The 14,628-nt window shown below is 45.2% G+C and overlaps 1 protein-coding gene across 5 annotated transcripts in view; it reads right to left on the reverse strand.

The window, feature by feature from the left end:
• MSH3 (mutS homolog 3) overlaps nt 1-14,628 on the reverse strand; it is a 95,356-nt gene that overhangs the window by 72,985 nt on the left and 7,743 nt on the right. For all 5 annotated transcript variants that reach the window (XM_059837091.1, XM_059837093.1, XM_059837092.1 and 2 more), the window contains exons 6-8: nt 14,127-14,246; nt 13,459-13,602; nt 12,295-12,461 (exon numbers count right to left, since the gene is read on the reverse strand). In XM_059837091.1, the coding sequence (XP_059693074.1) occupies nt 12,295-12,461; nt 13,459-13,602; nt 14,127-14,246 (431 nt within the window). The remainder of the gene's footprint in view (nt 1-12,294; nt 12,462-13,458; nt 13,603-14,126; nt 14,247-14,628) is intronic.

Below are 14,628 nucleotides of genomic sequence, written 5' to 3' on the forward strand. Positions count from 1 at the left end.
GCCTTCATTAAAAAAAAAAAAAAAAGTGGAAAATACATTCACTCAGGCTGCAGAGGAAAAGAAAACCAGCATTTGGTGCAATGGTGATTGAATTCCATTATTAGGGAGCTACAGCACATGTCAAATGAGGACAGGCTAAGGAAATTGAAATCATTTGGCACGCAGAAAGTTAAGAGGGCATCCTCTACCACCCCGGGGGCATTCAGGAAAGCCTGGAGCAGATTCTGCTGAGAGGTGCAGGGACAAAACCAAGCAGCCATGAGCTGCATTCTCCCCCACAACACCAACTAAACACTGCAACAGGTGACATGGGGAGGCGAGGGCCTTCCTTTCCTTGAGCGTTTCCCAAAGGGGACAAAGATGGGGAACACCCGAGCTCCAGAAAGTTCATCCAAGCCAAATTCTCCTAAGATTTGGAGGGAAAAAATGTTATAAGAAACTGTGTAAGTCATCAGGCATGTTATAAACCAGCTGTAGACCAACTGCACAAATAAGAAGAAGAGCAAAGGGACTGGCTGCATAGCCACTGCTGCTGCAGACCCTTCTGTGCCAGAGGAAAGAGGAGAGCACACAACATTTAATGCACTGCTACCACAGCCCCCTGAGGGGCTCTGGGATGGGCCTGAAGCCTGCTCTGTGCTCACACACAGGTGATCTGCTCACTCCTCACCTGAGGAACCCAAGGAATGTGCTCTGAGCAGGGGATGCTCTGTGGAAAACTAAAGGATTTCCCACGCAGGAATTCCCTCAGCACGTGCTCTTGTAGAGCACTTCACCCGCCTACAAGGTAAGAGATATGTTCTTATTCCCTTATCAGTGGGCAAGGAACTGGAGGACGTACCATTCAAGTCAAATATCCAACCAGACCGTGGCACAAAGTCTTTTCTTTTGTTGTTTTTGGCATGTGTAACTCACTGCTCACATTTCATTCTCCTCACAGGCCGCTGACAGAACCACTTGAACCAACTCCAACTGAAAGGATATGATAGATTATGTAACTACTTCATCCTTCCTTTTTTTCTCCTTGATTTGGAGGCTCAGCATTTGGGACACTAGCACATTCAAGTACCCTCTCCTCTACAGAAATAAAAATTTTAAAGCCACCAACAGGATCTTCCAGACGTCAGCATCTGCAATTACAGACGTCATCAGAGACCATAAAAAACCCCAAGTATTAAACAGCTCCATCCTAAAGATCAAACCCACTGCTCTGAAGACATTTCAAAAACCAATCCAAATTTGCCTCTGTACATGGCCTGGACCTTGCAAAGCCTTTTCACACTTTTCCAAGAATGATCCAGCTGCGTGATGCTCCAGTGCATTGTCCCTAAAGACCCCACAGCCAAAGGAGGCTGGAAAATTGTATTACCCCTGATTTTGTTCCAGAAATGTCTCCACCTGAGCTCTCCACCTATGATTAAAATAAAAAGACTCCCAATTCCAAGCTCACAAAGACACCCTCAAATATAAACACAATAGGCAAAGTTCTGCTCTAGCCCCACTCCTTTCTTCTTTGCAATTACTGGAGTCATTCTCCTTCAATGCTGTCAAACCATGGCAGCACTTGGAACAAAACTTTTAAGATGTGAGTAGGGAGGTGAATATAACAATAAATCCAAGTCTGAAGTGAGAAAGAAACTCCATGGGAAGTAATTTGAATGAAAGCAAGAGAAGACATAAACGAGCAGGGGCCTTTATTGTTACACATGTTAACTTGGCAATTAATACTGGTTTCATTCTGCACTCAAAATCAGAGCAGGCTTCAGGGTTTTGGGAATGTGCATTAATGGCATGCTATTTTTAATAATTTACCTCAAACACAAATGTGGTTCTCTTATATCTAACTAAAAAAAATAAAACCAAAAACCTGCCAATGGCAGCCAAATGCTGAAATAAGGCTTCAAACCCTGAGGGCTGTGTGCCCATGGCCAGGAAGGCCAAGCTCTGGTTTCTGAAACGAGGAAGAAGCTGCTGAGTTTGGTCATGACCTGCCCTGCACAATGAGAAGTGTGGTTTTGACACTAAGTGAAGGTGGTTCCATCCCCAGAGAGTCCCTCTTTTGAGAGCTCTGCCAAGCTCCTCACAGCTGGGAAACTGAAATGTGGGGTGGGTCCAGGAGCCCTCCTGGCTCCTGGGGACAGCGCTGTCCAAGCTGGAGAGCCAGCTCTGTACAGCCACAGGACAAATCACTCTGCCCAGGCAGGAAGATCTGCTCAGCCTCAGCCCAAAAAACACCATGGAAATCTCTCTGCTAAAGCAGAATTTGGCACAGGCAACCTCTCATCTCCCTCAGATAAAGAGCTTTGAGTGTTTTGTAATGGTTTAATGGAGGCTGCTGGACAGAGAACGGGATACATCTGGCTGGTCAGTTACACTTGTAATTAATGTCTCCTTTGATAAGCTGATTTAAGAGTCCATCCTATGTGATTAATTGAACTTGTTAATTTTTCAACAAATCATTTCAGGCTTTCCTGTGAGATGTACAAAGATGCTTAAACACAGTCTCATCTCTAACAGAACAAATACAAGTAGAGTGTTAACAATTATACTCCCTATACAAAATATTTTCATCTTATTCCACATTCCTGTAATCCAAGAGTGGGATGTTTCCACCAGAAATTGTTATTTACCTTGATTTCCTGTTCTGTGAAAAGCTAATACAAGAGAAAAAGCAAGGCAGTTCTTCCCATGGGTTATTTTAGCATGTAACTTAACACATGCTGTGCACTATGTATTCTTTCTTTCCAAGGATTTACCATTAAGGAGCCAACTGCAAAAAGCCACTTAAATTACTTTACAAATGGAACAAAAAAAAAAAAAAAACATTTCGAGGAAGAATGTGAAGGCAGCTTGGGCCAAGTGGTATGCTTTTAAGGGAAAAAAAAAACCCAAGAAAGAATTCTAAATTGAAATTCAATTTATCTCATGTTTACACTTCGGGGGCTGGCAATGGTACAGCTCAAAAAACAGTTTTAAGTATCACAAGGCTGCACATCATCTCTGGAGAAGTGAGCTGAAAACAGAGGTAGCAGACTTTTGTCTTTGCTCTGCCTGGGGCTTTTCAAATAAGTCAAAAATTGAAGAAAAAAATAGCATCTTAATTCTACAGACAATGGATACTTACTCCAACTCACTAGCTTTTGTAACTCAAGACCTAAGGAAACTGAGTAATAAATCCTCTGTTATCACTAACCAATTAAATGGTTACAATATTAGAGGGAGTAGAGGGATAAAACTACTAAGTGAAACTGAGTTTTTTTGTCAGATAAAGGATTTCTGTTCACAAGACACACAGCCTTCTTTTCGTTCAGTACCTGTCTTCTAAACTACAAGTTGTACTAAACTGGAAGTTGTGAGCAGTTGTTTTAGAATACAAGACGTTGTTGGCATAATCTGTCTATAGAGAATATTCCCAACAGAATCCCAAGAATTCCCCCAGCCAAACATGAAGGGCACTGGTCTAGATTCTGCTGATGGTCAGTGATGAGCCAGAAGTATCTGAAAACACATCCCTATTAATACACATTAATTCCTTCCTGTTTCTGAAGGGTTTCCTGTGCCTGGGCTGCAGCAGAGGGACTTCAGACCCTGCTCAGTCCTCTCTCCACAGACAGCTCCAAATGCACCACTCTCAACGTGGCCACACTCAAGACAAGTTCTCTTTCTTTAAGAAACAAACAGAAAAAAGGATTTTGTTAAAAGAAAGAGGTTTCTTGGTGTTTGTGGGTCTCCATTTCCTGCTGCAGCTCTCTATGATGCCACAAAAACTTTTGCCATGATCAGATAAAAAGGGAACACAACTCCTTAACCCACCAGCAGCACCCCAAAGCTGCTGCTGAAACTCCATTCTGGGGCTCCTTTCCTCAGTACATCAGAAACCAAATGTCTTACTCTGCAATTAGTAACATCTGATAGTGTGCTAATTATATACCCCAGGATGATTAATTGATAGAGTGCATGGCTCCCCCTCTCATGGCTCAAAAATTACATTATGGCTTTGAGTACTGAACAGCAGATTCCAAAACAAGCATTCCAAAATACAACTTACTTAGAGTTAATCACAAGTGCACTTGATATTTATGCAAGCATTTCCTTGGTTAGGCAGCCCAAGGGCACTGGCATTCAGATTCTGGTGCCAGGTCAGCTCTGTGCTCTGACTCTGGCTGGGTCCAAAATTTGGGCCACACGTAACTCCTCACAGCCAGACTGCTGTTTCCACCTAGATTGACTCAAAGCACCAACCCCAGTGGTACCTTTCAGACACAAACCAAGCTGGGTTTCTCTCAAAGCCATCAGGAATAACAAGTGCACTGTATTGGCAATATGCATTGGATGCTTTATGGTGAGGCTTGACTTCTCCACTTCAAGATGCAAATTCATGTGTTATCCTTTCAGACAATTAAAACAGCTTCAGAAATCAATTAATAATCTAAGTAAGGATTTCTGACAGCTACACAACTGTTTCCCTTAAATTAAAGGCTTTTTCCCCCTCTTCCTAGCTCCCTTTCTCTTAAATGAATATATTTTAGTTTTGGGTTTGTGGAGTTTTTTTTGTTTTGTTTTGTTTTTTTTTCTCTTGGTTTTAGTTTAGAGGTCTTTTGTGTGAGGCTCTTTTGCTGTTGTAGTTTGGTTTTTGTTTTTTGGGTATTTTTGGTTTCTTTGTCTAGCAACTAAAAAAACCCAGCACTGTCCTGGGAATGGGTTTGATGGATGGACTGTTCAGGAATCAGGAATCAGCTGGTTGTGCACATCCAGAGGCAGTGGTCAAAGGCTGAATCCCAGTGCACATCACTGGACATCAGTGACCTGCCCCCGGGGCAGGGCTGGATCCAGCACAGGCTGGGGCTGGGCAGAGGGAGCAGCCCTGGAGGAGCCCTGGGGGTGCTGTGGGGCAGGGCTGGGACCCCAAACCCTGTGCTGGGCTGGGCCCAGAGCCCAGAGCCCAAACCCTGTGTTGGGCCAAGCCCAGAGCCGCGTGCTGGGCTGAGCCCAGAGCCCAAACCCTGTGCTGGGCCCAGAGCCCCTTGTTGGGCTGGGACCCCAAACCCCATGTTGGGCTGGGCCCAGAGCCCCGTGCTGGGCTGGGCTGGGACCTCAAACCCCGCGCTGGGCTGGGCCCAGAGCCCAAACCCTGTGCTGGGCCCAGAGCCCTGTGCCGGGCCCAGAGCCCCGTGCTGGGCCCAGAGCCCCGTGCCGGGCCGAGCCCAGAGCCCAAACCCTGTGCTGGGCCCAGAGCCCTTTGTTGGGCTGGGACCCCAAACCCCGCGCTGGGCTGGGCCCAGAGCCCCGTGCTGGGCTGGGCTGGGACCCCAAACCCTGTGCTGGGCTGGGCCCAGAGCTCCGTGCTGGGCCCAGAGCCCCATGCCAGGCCCAGAGCCCCGTGCCGGGCCCAGAGCCCTTTGTTGGGCTGGGCTGGGACCCCAAACCCCGTGTTGGGCTGGGCCCAGAGCCCCGTGCTGGGCTGGGCTGGGACCTCAAACCCCGCGCTGGGCTGGGCCCAGAGCCCAAACCCTGTGCCGGGCCCAGAGCCCCGTGCTGGGCCCAGAGCCCCGTGCCGGGCCTAGAGCCCAGAGCCCAAACCCTGTGCTGGGCCCAGAGCCCCTTGTTGGGCTGGGACCCCAAACCCCATGTTGGGCTGGGCCCAGAGCCCCGTGCCGGGCCCAGAGCCCCGTGCTGGGCCCAGAACCCCGTGCCGGGCCCAGAGCCCCGTGCCGGGCCGGGCCCAGCGTGGGCAGCAGGGCAGGGGGGATTCTGCCCCTCTGCCCCTCAGCCAGAGCCCACCTGCAGAGCTGCCCCAGCCCTGGGCCAGCCCAGGAAGGAGCTGGAGCTGCTGCAGCCAGGCCAGAGGAGGCTCCAGCATGGGCAGAGGGATGGATGGAGCAGCTCTGCTGGCAGCAAAGGCTGGCACAGCTGCCACTGCTCACCCGGGCAGGAGAAGCTTTGGCTGAGCTCAGGGTGGCCTTTCAATGCTTACAGGGGGCCCATAAGGAAGATGGGGACAGAATTTTCAGTAGGTCTGTTGAGACATGGCAAGGGGTGATGCTTTTGAACTGAAACTTCCTGGATATGAGGAAGGAGTATTTTACCATGAGGGTGGTGAGGCCCTGGCACAGGCTGCCCAGGGGGAGGTGGGTGCCCCATCCCTGGGGACATTCAAGGCCAGGCTGGACAGGGCTCTGACCCACCTGCAGCAGGGGGCTGGCCTGGATGACCTACAAAAGCCCCTTCCAACCCATGGCTTCTATGATCATATGAACACCACTTGCTCTTCACAGCGCTCTCCTCAGGCCCTGACAAGACCTGATCATTAAAAAGGAATATGCACAGCCACAAAGCAATGGGAGGCCTGCAGTGAGAGGGCAGGGGGCTGTCCAGGACAGTTATCCTTCCTTTCCATAGCCCTGCAGAGCCCAGGGCATGTGAGAGATGAGGCAGGTTGGAGGGGTGTCACTTGCACCCTCCCCAAGGTCCAGCCTCAGCTCTGCAGAGGGGGCTGCAGGAGCAGGACAGTGCCAGGCTGCCAGGAATGCCTGGAATCTGGCTGGGAATGGGGACAGGGACACCCAGGACACATAAACAGAAGGACAGAGGCAGGAGGAGGTGGCCAAGACTCCAGAAAGCAGGAGCAAAGCTGTAAAACACCAGGCAGGAGGGATGGAGGGGCAAACAGTTACTTCCACCTGACAGAAGCCAACCAGACAGCCACAACAAAAAACAGGAATACACTCAAACATATTTGCTAGGAAATGTTCTTAAGTACATCTGTCCCCCTCTGTACAAAGTCTTTCGCATAAGCTGAAAGCAAAATATTCTTGCTTTAAAAATTACTGTGCTGCTAAGCAATACAGAGTTAATTACAATAGCAGTGATTCCAAATTCTCTACTGAGAACCCAGAAAATATTCAGGTGAATTTTGAACATCTAACAGTCATTTGTACTATCCCAAACTCCCAGAGGAAGAGTCCATGCCTAAAGCCCACTCCTCAGGAGTCTAATTTTCCAAAAGCCTCTTACCTCTGCCATGGAGAGGAAAGAACACCTGTTAAAAGAGACAAACCTTCTCAGTCAAGCACAGAATTAAACTGCTAAAGACAGCCCAAAAGATAAATCTTGTTCCTTTCTGCAGTTCAGCAGATTGATGGCACTTAAAAAGCCACTTGAGTTTCACTCTTCAAAATTAAGAAAACAATTCCATTCTGGGTTTATTAAAAACAAATAAATTCACGGCCTTTCTCTGTTCCCCAGCTCAGGAGGGGCTGGGAACCAAGGCTACAAGAGCTTTACTCTCCTCAGTGCTACCTGCATGTCAAACCTGCAGACAGCCTCAGCTTTCCTCTCTCCCACATTGTCTCACTGGCATCACTGCCTGGACTAAAACTGCTGAATTTCTAACTCCTGGCAATTTCTAACTCCTAAAAATGTGGAAATGGGAGAAGAAGTAACGGTTGAGAAGTTTACACATCCAAGGTATCCTCAATGCCACTGTTTCACAGGGAAAGAGTTATGTCCCAAGTGAGCTTCAAAGATGAATAAATTATGAAAAAGCAGCCCTTGTTAAAACAAAACATATTCCTTGTTAAAACAAAACACTAGGATTTCAGCAAATCTGCCAACATTCATACACTGCTAAAAAAGATTTAAACTTGCATGCCAGTTTTAAGAGCTTAAGACTCATTCTCCATTTGAATATGTGAAAAATCACAGCATATGAATATATACTGAAAGGAAAAACAAGAAACAACCAGAGAGGACACAAAAAAAAAAAAAAAAAAAAAAAAAAACAAAACAAAAAAAAAACTCCTACAGTTTCTGATCTGTCCTGTAATAATAAATCAAACAGTTGCCAAAACAAGCTAACAAAGGCTTTAAAGTTTTATTTTGCCTGTTTTCTGTTTATAAGGCAAGGGTTTTTTTCCCTGTGTAAGAGTTAACTTCTTGATACCAAGACACTGGACAAGCTCAAGATCAAGGCTCAAGACTTAATTGTTCTTCATTTAATAATTTCTACCTCAAATGGAGGAGAGGAAAAAAAAGTGCACACCCATGAATATTACTAATCAGTGCAATAATGCCACAAATGCAGCTGCTGAACGCAGCATGTTTTCCATGCTTTGCAGCCATGGGAGAAATAAGGCACCTCTGAGCCAGGTGTGAGCCTGGGGAAGCTCATCAGAGCTTTGGCCTGGGGGGAGTTTACAAAAACACAAGGGCTGGGCAAGGCAGGGCCTGCAAAGACCAGCTGTTGCTGTAAAAAGCAGTGCTAACATTTTTAATCTAATTTATCGTCCAGGGTAAGATCAGCATTCTGCATTTGGGCACAGGGCTTTGCAACTGCCTCTTGGTGTCCCAGCAGCACCAGCTCCACGTGCATGGGGGGACAGTAATTCCACCTGGAGGACAGCCCAAACTGTGAGGGGCAGTCAGGCAGGTGTGGTGAGTAAACACACTTCACTCTTCAGCAATGTGTCAAACAAGATGCAAGCCCCACGCTTCCCTCACCTGCATGCCACAGGAAATAATGCATGCCACTACTGAGAACAGCAGCATGTCCTGACTGAGACAGGACCAAACTGCCAAAAAACACCGTGCAGCAACTCTTGCAGGCCATGCAAGAGGCGGGAACACTGCGGTGGATTTGATTCCCCTCTCCATTCAAAAGGGAAGAGCTCTGACAGGAGCACCTCAAGCAGCTGGCTGCACAGACCACGGGCTGGACTCTCAGCAGTGCAGAACACCTCTCTGGTCAGTAAATGTTCACTGATGCTTTTGGGGTTTGTATTTACAGAAAACAGCTCACGTGCTGCTTTTGCACTTCAGTTGCTTTTTTTCTTCCCTGCTGCAAATTTAACTGCTTGCAGCTTCCATTGACACAAAACATTCTCAAGATGGTTGTCACAGCTTGCCTTTCATTTAAAAATCCATGGGAACATTACAAGCTATACAAACCATGAAACCACTGCTTTTTATGCTCACCAGCCCTTTAGACCCTCTCCACTCCTCTGTTCCACCACTTAATGTGCAATGCTGTTTACTCTCACTGTAACCCTTTGGGGTCTTGTTTTTGCCACTACAACCCTTCCTGTCCTTGCTCACCTACAAACCTCAGGAGCTGAGCTATGTAAATAACTGCACATGACCTTCACAAAAAAAAAAAAACAAAAAAAAACTCAACATTAACTACATAAATGCATCCTCTGATCTGAGCAACCAGCAGTCACATATAAAGACCACAAAATTAAAAGCATTTTGTACACAGTTACAAGTCAGGGTTCATTCCAGCTGAGTTTCTACTTGACTGATGACATAAATCCATAACTCTGTCCATGAGAGCAATTAGCACTGAACAGCACCATTGACCAAATGTAATAAATCCACTACAGCTCACTCCAAGAGACCATGACAGAAACTGGAGAGGAACAAACCTGCAGAGACCTCACCCAATGCAGTTAAAAGCAATGGCCACTGCTAAACCAGAGGGCTATTAGCACTGCACTTAGCAGAAAGAGCTTGAAATTATATTTGCAGAGGTCCTGAAACACAAATTAAAAAGGCTTGTGTTGAACATAATGATGGAGGTTCAGCTACTCGAGGGATTCCACCATGCCTGGAGAGGGAGCATGAGGTTTAGTTCTCAATGGGTCTGAAAGAGAGGGGAATTCCAGGGAACCAGCTCCAAGCCAAAGACTACTGCAGCACTCAGGAGAGAGCAGAAACCTGAACCCCATATTCAGAACCTTGGGGTTATCACAGGCAACAAGCTGCAGACCACCTGCAGCCTAAACCAACCTGTGCAGGCCTGGGGGAAACTGTGGGTTAAAGCTGCTTGTGAGCAGTGTGTTTCCACATGGTGTCCAAGAATGCCACAGAATGAAACACTGCAAAGGAAGGGCCAATGGAAAAAAGAGGAACAACGGAGCACTCCGAAGATGCACTGAATCTTTCAACAAAACAAGGAAGGGGCAACATGAGAGGAGCAAAAATATCCCAAAGGAGCCTCAAAGACAATGTCAGGAGACCATGACAAGCTAGGTTTTAAAGCAGCCAACATGCTGAGGGTGGGTGCTGACCCTTGACTAGAAAGAACTGGGAGTACAAAACACTGTGTTCTTAGGAGAAAAATGAAAGTATTTTCTGAAGGCAAGACTTTTCCTCTGCTTTCTAGAGAGAAGGAAATTAGAACCATGACAAGATTTTGCTCCAGGCGGGTGAGCACTTGCAAACAGATGTTACTAACAGTTTGGGAACAGCACAGTACTCACCAGAACAGTTTGTCTTGAACCACTTTTTGTAACCTACTTTTAATATAAGCTTTGCTTTTGAGGGAAGGCTCTTCACTGGCCCCCAGCTCAGTGTGCTTGAATAGCATTTTCTAGTCATTAAACCTGCACTAGAATAGCAAAGAATTAAAACAAAAAGCCCTCACAGAAACTGAAGGGAAGCACAGAGACTTTCAACTCTTGTAAGTGTAAAGGGGGCACTGAACCAACTTCGAGCTGCTCTCACAAAGCTGCAGTGCTTTACCTTAGCTCAACACTTAAAGTCATTCTTTTGGTAACCATAAGCACAGCCTTTGTGCTGGCCACGCCACCTGGCTCACTCAGTGCCAAGCTCTACTACACAACATCCAGCACCAAATCACCCCAGCTGCAATTTTTACACTACACTGGAGGGCTAGCAAGACCTCTTCTTTCTCTTTCTCTTCTCTTCTCTTCTGTCTTTTCTCTTCTGTCTTTTCTCTTCTCTCTTTTCTCTCTTCTCTCTTTTCTCTCTTTTCTCTTTTCTCTCTTTTCTCTCTTCTCTCCTCTCTTCTCTCCTCTCCTCCCAACCTCTCCAAGCTGTAGTCTCCTGGCACTATTTTTCTCTCCCATCCCTACCTTGTTTTCATCACCCCAGTGTTTTTCTGCTGCACCCCTAACACACAAAGAGATGAAGACCCTTCTGGAACCACAAGATCTGGTTCCCACTGTTTTAGTTAGAAAGGCCTTTAAAAAAATTATGGAAAATAAACTTTTTACAGCTCATGGAAGATTCTTAACAACAGGTTTTAGAAAAGAGCTGCTAAAAGATGAAATCACCAGATACTGGGCCAATAAGCAAGGCTGAATACTACAGACATGCATTAAAAGAAAATAACTGCTGTACAAAACCAAACCTAATTAAAAGCACAAGGAAGCAGCATATTGAAATTACTATGAAATACTTCAGGGCCCTCTAGTGGTTTAATCTCTGGTACCAGAAAAAATCCACAAAGAATTGTTTTTAAAATAAGGCTACTGAGGTGTACAGCAGTAGTGTGCTCTATTTTTGTCACTCTCGTGTAATTAAGGGCATTTGGGCCGGAAAGCTGCCGAGCAAATTACCAGAAAGGTGAAAAAACTACAAACTAATCCCTGTTCACAAAATCAGCTAATGGGTAGCATTTTTTGTCTTCATGAAAATGAGAAGTCACTCATTAACATTCTCTACTGAGCACAACGAACAAAACACCAAAAAATAAAGAAAAAAATCACACCAGAATGACTATTTCATTCAAAACTGAAATGCCAAGCTCTAAACCAGCTCTCTACAACCCCAAATTGCATGGTTAAAAAGAAAAAGGTGAAAAACTGAAATTTCCCCCAAAAAACTGCATCTGCAGGATTTCATCCCCCCTGTTCAGAACACTGCTTCATCTTTCACCTATCACCCTAAAAGTTAGACCCTACTCTGGCTTTACTACCCAGAAAAAGTGATAGAGAAAACAGGTAACAAATCTCCTCTAGAAACATGCCAAGAGAACTCCAAGCAAAGAGATGATCAGTCACAATACTTCCAGGTCTGTACCCCAGTCCAAGATGGTGTAAGAGGACAAACAGGATCAAATACCAGCTGCAAGGGTTTTCTACACCTACCTACAGTAATAGAAAAGGAAGTCTTGTATCTTTTAGAGACCTCAAAACTATGACAATCAGGGAAAAAAGCCACATAGCACCTCGTTCATATCTGAGAGGTAAGTGACTGAGCTTGGAAATTATTCCAGCAGATCCTGTGATCAGGAGTGTGGTAGCAGGACCCTGACAATGACAGGGTTTAAGTGCACAAATCTTTCAGAGGCCGGAGTCAGGAGCCATTAGCTTCAGTCTAAACACAACTTAGGAGCAAGTGCCCAGCACCCCGAGGGATTTGGGAAGTTCTGAACCCAGCAGCAAACTGCAGCCACTCCGGAAAGGGCCATGACAGAACTAGAGATCCACACCTGCTCCTGGATCTCAGCTCCACCGCTGGCTCTGGGACAGAGAGCCCCACAGAACTCACCTCATGGAGGTTATACTGTGGATGAGCTTTTCAGATGGATCTGACAGCCTAGATGGAAGGATTATCTCCACTGGCTGCAGGCGCAGAACGCGACTCTCCAGCTCCGAGCGGGAAGCACCGTCCCGAAAACTGTCAAAAATCACTTCTCCCGTGGTTGGCTGGATGGCCTGACAAACAAAAATGTACACACATATATCCAGAGGATATTCACATTTTCAGGGACTGCTTCAGCAGCTCAAACTGTTAAACCAGGAAAAAAAATCAATGGTGTAAAATTATACAGCACCCCACACACAGCGAAAGCGGCAGATCCAAAAACCTGAATGTGCTTTTCTTCAAACCCATGACACAACAATAACCTCAAAACACTAACACAACTTTGTCCTGGGAAGTGGCAACAATACCTTACAAATGAAAATCTGCTTTTGCTGTTAGCAGTCCATCCCTGTTGAATGTTTAACACCAGACAAATCTACTGACTGAAGCCTGTGAAACGCACATGTAATTCGAACTGGAATTTGAACACTTGCTTCTGTTGTTCTCTCCCAGCAGCAGTATGACATTCAAGCAGAGACTCAATCAAGATACTTTTTAATTAATTCATTACCAGCTGACTGGGCTTCAGTTATCACTGTGTTTTGCTGGTTAACCAGGACTGGGTTTAATCTTCAGCAATACAAATCTGAAGTGAAACTGGTAAAAAATCCTTTAAAGTCTCTTCCTCTAAAGAATGGTATTTTGTAGAGGAAGTAAGTGCTCACAAGCCTTAGAATACTGACCCTAAACATGTTTAAACATTGAAATTTGTAAAGCATCTGAACTAATGATTTTCCTAATGTATTTGGGTAAAATACTAATATGTTTTCACGTGAAACAGCAGCAAAACCAGTTTGATAAATGTTCAACTATCCACTCCATACCTTTGAAGTTTTCAAATATAAAGCCATCACAGCTCACACACAGATATCTTACCTAAAGTGCCTCTTTTTTGAAAAAAAAAAAAAAAAAATCAATTCCTACTCCCCCGCAAAATAAAATCTGAAAGACAGAACAGTCATGAATTTAACAAGGTAGCCACCCACCTCGCCAGAAAAAAAACCAAAATGCACAACAAAACAACCCCACACAGACCCTAAAACACTGACTGCAGAGAAACCAACTTACCATAATGCCTGTAACAATGTCACCTTTCTTCCCGTCCTTCGGGCGGTCTCCATTTTCACAGATGCAGAGGAGGTAGCTATCAGGGACATCTGCTGTTACCTCCTCAACATCTACGGAATCATCCAGCTTCAACAAAGGGTTCACATGTAACAAAGGGTCAAAAAAATACTACACAGATTGGGGTGGACTGTTCACAGGTCTTTCCAGAGCTAAGTCTTGTACTCTCAGACATTAATCTAACAATCTTTTTAGTTCCTGGTATCTATTAAGTTTGTTTGAGAAATTAAATTAAAAACATGAGGTAGACAAGACAGGATAGAGCAAAACAAAAAAATGGAAGAAAAGAAATTAAATTCATTGGTTAAAAGTTGTTTCTCTCTTATTTTAACATTTTTTAGGCCAGACCTGCAGGACACTGCAGATTTGGTAAGTCCTCTCCATGACTTCAAAAAGCAAGTGCAGCAAACACAACAAACCTCCAGCCCTGAGGAGACTGACTGGTTTGCAAAGACAGCAAGATGTTTTACCACAACATAAAATTAAAGGGACTTTATTTCCTGCTGCCACTCTGATGTCAGCCACTAACTGCCCATGTTCCATCCTGGTGATCACACCAGAATCAAGGCCTCCCAAAGGTTAGTCTGAAACCAAGTTTATTTGAAAAGGATATCTTCTCCAATAAGTGTAGACTTAGTGTAGAGGGCAGTCAGCTTACGGCTGAAGAGAGAGCTTTTATTTTCTCCAGCAGCTTTCAGTGCTGCAGTTTCCATCTGTTTTATTACTCCAACCTACAGGCGGACAAACAAGAAACAAAGTTAGATCTCTGGCAATAAATTATTATTTTTATTATTCTATGTATCTGGTAATCTTTTAAGATGCGCAAACAACAAATGCACAATTCAAGCTGGAATACATGATCATCAGAAAGGGCTCTCACATCAATCCTACTAATGAGATTATAAGGCAGTGCTTTTCCTGACCCTTTTCCTACTCCTGACTGCCCTCTCAACTTCTGTACCTGTGCTTTTCGTCCTATTTTGAAACAATTTAGCTGGACGTCACTGCTTATTAGAGAATGGTTGCTTGCATCCAATTTAGAATCAACAAGTCCTTTTCTTGGAAATGGAAGCAGAAAAAGAGGCTATCACCAGAAAGCCACAGAATTACAGG

This window comes from Haemorhous mexicanus, chromosome Z, assembly GCF_027477595.1.
Source record: "Haemorhous mexicanus isolate bHaeMex1 chromosome Z, bHaeMex1.pri, whole genome shotgun sequence".
In the NCBI taxonomy this organism is placed as follows: domain Eukaryota; kingdom Metazoa; phylum Chordata; class Aves; order Passeriformes; family Fringillidae; genus Haemorhous; species Haemorhous mexicanus.